This window comes from Apaloderma vittatum, unplaced genomic scaffold (assembly GCF_000703405.1).
Source record: "Apaloderma vittatum isolate BGI_N311 unplaced genomic scaffold, ASM70340v1 scaffold33416, whole genome shotgun sequence".
Classification (NCBI taxonomy): Eukaryota; Metazoa; Chordata; class Aves; order Trogoniformes; family Trogonidae; genus Apaloderma; species Apaloderma vittatum.
In genome coordinates this window covers 19,841-24,865 of record NW_009720714.1, presented here as the reverse complement: position 1 = coordinate 24,865, position 5,025 = coordinate 19,841, and the positions used below count along the sequence as shown (strand labels likewise).

The window sequence follows — 5,025 nt, the reverse complement described above, 5'->3', positions numbered from 1 at the left end:
GCAGACGCGTTGCACATTAGCTTTTCCCTCCTCTCCAGAGCCCCAGCGGGAAGGCGACAACGAGGTGAATTACACTGATGTGCTGGGCCAGCGTGACCACGCGCTGGTTCATGCCCTTGATGCTCTGGCTGGACTGGAGGGGCTGGCACTGGGGGCCGTCAGGTTGCCGGAGGTGCTGCAGGTGAGCGGCTTCGGGAGCTGAGGCCTTCAGCGAGCCTGGGCGGGGGCACAAAGAAGAGAGCAGGCGTGATATGACATCTGTGTCCCCTTCCTCTAATGCCATCCCAGCACGGCGCAGAGGTGAGAGCCGGCTGCCAAAGCCCCTCCGTGCCAGCTCAGGCTCTCTTGTGCCGGCTGGGGCTGCCAGCCCCCACCCTCACCTTGCTGTTTCTGCCTCAGGTCATGCTCCCCGTGTCCCTTCTCTGCATCCTGCAGCAGCTTGGCCCCTTTCTCGTGGGACAGGCTGGGCGAGCTCACGGGACTCACTGCTTCCATCCGCTCAGGGCTGTAGCCTCCATGAAAGCCTGGGGAAACAGCAGAAAGGAGTTAAAACCAAGAGCATGCTTGGCTTTTCCCCAGTGCTGCGGCAACTGTTGCTTGCAGGTGGAGCCACACATTCAGCAAAGGGGGGGGAAAAAGAGATGAGGGAAGACCTGGCAGGTCACATTTGCATCGGAGCCACCTCTGATGCCCAGTTGTGGTGATGGCTGCAGTAAAGAGGTGACGTCTCGTTCCTGCAGAGCTGGACACTCAGCACCTCGCGGTGACAGCATGAGAGTCAGGAGCCAAATTCAGCCAAATGCACAACTTGTGCCCCCATCCTTTCCCCCACCTACTGAAACAGAAAAGTAAACCTGCCACTACGCCAGGAGGGAAAGCAATGCTCTGCAGGAGTCGAGGTGGCTGCACGGGAGGTCTCAAGTGCTTTACAAAGGAAAGCCCCAAGCCCAGTGTGGCCAACAGCAGGGACTTGAAAATTGGGCACGATGCCCTGCAGACTCCAGATCCTGCTCCAGAGACAGCAGATGTGCACACTGCGTGGAAAAAAAGGCTTTTTGACCTTTCCCTGCCCTTTGTGTGGCCGCAAGTTGCATCAAAGCAGGCAGTGCCGGAATGAAGCACCACCACCATCCTTCAACAGAGAGGGAATTGAGGCATGGACAGGTTATGCTTCCACAGATCGGGGTGCAGGACGGAGAAGCCCTAGAGGAGGCACACGCTGCCTCTCGCCAGCTAAGCACGTTTGGCAACGCTCACGACTTCTGCCTCCACAGACCTTTACCCTCCTAACGCTCGATTCCTAGAAACCGCCCACTGCAGGCGAATCTGGCAGGCAACCTGCGACAGGGTAACAACCCCCAGTGCTGATGGCCAAGGCAGATGCTTCAACTTGGAGATGAGGTCCCATCAAAACCCCACGGGCTGCCAGTTGCTTCTGCATGCTGCTGGGAGCCTGGATGAATGAACGCTCTGGGTGATGGTCCCATGAGGAATAACCCAGACCTCAAATCCAGCCTCTTCCCTGCACTTTCTTCTGCAGAAACTTATCCCAGCACTTTCGTGTCCTACACAAGGCTGCTGTGAGGTGGTTCCTGCAGTCTGCTCTTGTGCAGCACCCAGCACCAGGACCCTGAGCGAGGCCACCCAGGTGAATCGACCCCATCCCAGCTGCATCACACCACAAAGCCCTCTGAGATCGTGCACACTCAGTGGTGGAACCACGAGGAGGGAGGTACAAGTCTGACGGCAAGTAGCTCCGTCCTGCTCACATTCCTGGTTCTCCGCTTCATCCGTTTGATTTATTACCCACAACCATTCCTTACAGACTGCCTGGGAATTTCAAACGATGGGGAAATCAGAATTAGCAAATGGCTATTGTTTGTAAAAAGCAATACCAGGAATGGAGCAACGTTTGCAAACCAGGACTTGGCAATGGGAAAAACTAAAAGAGGGTGGGAGAAGGGAAGATCCTTAAATCATGCACAAATGAAAATGTCTGGAACAACACAACTGGGAAGCAGACGGACAAGCACACTCAGGGACTTGATGAAGCCAACAGCCAAAACGTGCAACTAAAAATAAGAAATAATGAAATAAAATTTGTTTCAGGCTACAGCTCTCTCACCTCTCCCCTCGAACTTCTTACCCTCACTAGCGGAGTCGTTACTTAGCGAGCCTCTTTCTCGCTGCCCCTTATCACAAGACATTTGGTGCATGACAATCACATCTATGAAGTGGGCCACTGTCGTGGTGGTCTTACCGAGTGCTCGGAGCTCCTGTTCCTGCATCGAAAAGGGTTTACTTTGACTCTTTTCTCTGCTGTGCTGCTCGGGGCCCAAGGCTGCGTGCTGCTGGTCCAGAGGGTGATGGTGCTGCTGTCTCTTCCCCTCTCCTCTGCCATAGTGATGAGAAGAACCAGGTCCAGAGGCGGGTAAAGATCTCGGCTCCACGGCTTTAATGGGTGAAGGCGACTGTTCGAGGTTGGCCCCGCTGGGCATTTTTGAGGTGAAGACATTGTTGTCAGTCTGGGGTCGTTCTGCCTTGGCTTCCCGTGCTCTCGAGGCCTCTTTCTGCAGGATGGCCGGGTCCATCGGGGCCGCGTAGCCATCTGCCGTGCTGATGGAGGAGCGCAGGGTGGAGGCCGAGGGGAAGGCGGTGGAGCGGATTGGTGACGTGGTAGTGGTTGAGGAGGATCTGGAAGGCAAAGGCGAAAATCAGAGAAGCATGTGGAGAAAAGGGAGTGCTGTTATCAAAGCCCCAGCATTCAGCCCTGTTTGGTCGAGGTCCTCCCAGGGCTCCCGAGTGCAGGGTTGGCCCATGCTGGAGGCAGGTGAGGAGGGCTCGAATGGAGCCTCCACCACGGCCACAGGTTATTGGCTATGACCTGGCTGCATTGCCAGAAGAGAATAAAACCCATGGACAGGTCCCAGACACCTTCATAACTCCACTACAAAGTAACTTTCAGCAAGAGGGGATGCTCCTGCTTGCTTTCCTGGGAGCAGTAAAAGTGAAAGAATTGGGCACCAGAATATGCCTCTCCCTGTCACAACTTCCCTGTTAGCCCCAGTTGTGCTCCTGCTGGGAGTGAAGGCTTAAACAACCCTGGCTCCATCTCAGAGGTGCCTCATGTGATGTTCATTAACAAACCGCCCCGGTGCAGGCGTTCAGGCAAGCGGCAGGAACCACGGTGGAGGGACGTACCGCAGGACGGAAGGGGTGGGGGTCTCCGAGGAGATGATCTTCATGCTCGTGTTATGGAGCACACTGGGGCGCTGCTGGATGGTCTCATGGGTCCTGGGTGAGACGGGAGAGTGCTGGTGGCTGTGAGAGTGTGAGGACGAACGGCTGCTGGACTGCTCTGTACCTGAGGGAAAATACAATGAAGGGTTTTTCTTTAGCTTTTTGTTTTATAGCCCCAATCTCACTTCTACCCAGCATGGACCCCAAAACGTAGTGCCAGGCTCTTTCCCAGCCTACCTGGTCTCCAGATGGGCGCGTGTTCCACCGTGGTGGATGCTAGGATGGATTTTTCACGCTCCCTCTCCCGCTCTCGCTCACGCTCCCGTTCCCGCTCAGACACAGACGATCCCGACTGTTTGGTGATGTGCGTGGGGCCTCCTGAAACCCAACCGAAAGGCAGTGAGAGGGCTGCAGACACAGCGATTCCCCCTGGGGAACACTGCCTGCTCCTTGCATCGCTGTGTCTCAGAGCAGATAAGGAATGGCTCCATCCAAGGTCACCTGGAGCAGGACAGACTGGGGACAACCAGTGTGACAAAACCCAGGCAAATCACACAACAGCTGTCTTGGTGCTGTCTCCAGGGTATGACTTTCCATGAACCTGCTTGCCAGCTTCCACTCTGGGGAAGAAGGGGCAAAAGGAAGGAAGCCCCCAACAAGCAGGATCAGAGAACCTGGTCGGAGGGAGCCAGTGGGCTGGTCCCTGAGCGAGAATGAATCTGAGCTCCCCTCATCTGCCCTGGCATGCTGAGCTCATGGCCCTGAATTTGTTAAGGGAGTCCTGCTCTCCCATGGGAGAAGTGACCTGCAGGATTACCTGGGGAGAGCGGGGAGCTGCTGTGCCGGCTGCTGAAGGTCTGGGGGGGCCCAGGGATGTAGGTGATGCGGTCCATGGTGGTGGCGGAGGTGCCGGGGGTGGGGGGCACAAGGACGGGCAGGTGTGGCACTTGAGACAGGTCGATGATTCCTGGAGACAGAAGCAAGAGGACTGTCAGGACGATACCGAGTTGTTGCAGCTTGGCCGTGCTGGAACAGGGAGCGAAGCTGGGGAGGGTCTGGCGCAGCACAAAGAGGTGCCAGTGAGTGTACAGGGGCCCCGGGCGCTGGCTGTCAGGGGAGGGGACCCTTCTGCGGGAAAATACAGCGTGTCCTGCTGCTGGAAATAACGAGAGAGGAAAATATTGAGATCTATTCCCCTCTGAGTGAGGAGGCTGCAGGCAGGATCAGCTGGACACCGACACTGCTCTGCCCGCAGAGGCGCAGGAGCACCAGACCCTGTGCACTCCTCAGCACACTCTGTTTTTTGCAGAAAGCCAGATATTCTTCTGGGAGCGTGTCTTTATCTCCAGAGGCCAGCAAGGCCAGGCTGGGGAGTGCTCCCATGGCCCAAAACCAGAGCTGCACATAAGGAGCCTCAAGTAACTGAAGGCAGCAAAAAGAGCATCGAGTTCCCCCGGCCAAGTTCCTACACTGCTGGGTGACACTGTGCTGCTGGCTTAGCCCTCGGTTCCAGTGCTGGAGCTGGCAATGCCAGCCTGACCACCCAGCCTCCTTCTCCCTAAATGCCCCCAAGCCCCCGGAGGGTGCCATGCTGGGAGGACCTGCATAGTTGAGGGCGAGGGAGGGCTCCCGGGGTGACAAGCCACGCAGCATGTCGGCCCGCTGCGCCATGGCCGTGGCTGCGGCGTTGTGGTGCATCTGTTGGGACGTGATGTAGTCGTTGATGATGGTCTGTCGGTTCTCCATGGCGGCTGTATCTGGGGAGCCCCTGGTGAGGGTCCGCGG

The 5,025-nt window shown here is 56.9% G+C and overlaps 1 protein-coding gene across 1 annotated transcript in view; it reads right to left on the bottom strand.

Moving 5' to 3' along the window:
• The window catches only part of NCOR2 (nuclear receptor corepressor 2), a gene marked incomplete at both ends in the record, with an annotated part of 29,726 nt that overhangs the window by 6,422 nt on the left and 18,279 nt on the right, over positions 1–5,025 (bottom strand). The window contains 7 exons of the mRNA XM_009871091.1: positions 74–216; positions 381–524; positions 2,261–2,694; positions 3,202–3,364; positions 3,478–3,618; positions 4,058–4,209; positions 4,832–5,025. Coding sequence (XP_009869393.1) covers positions 74–216; positions 381–524; positions 2,261–2,694; positions 3,202–3,364; positions 3,478–3,618; positions 4,058–4,209; positions 4,832–5,025 — 1,371 coding nt within the window. The remainder of the gene's footprint in view (positions 1–73; positions 217–380; positions 525–2,260; positions 2,695–3,201; positions 3,365–3,477; positions 3,619–4,057; positions 4,210–4,831) is intronic.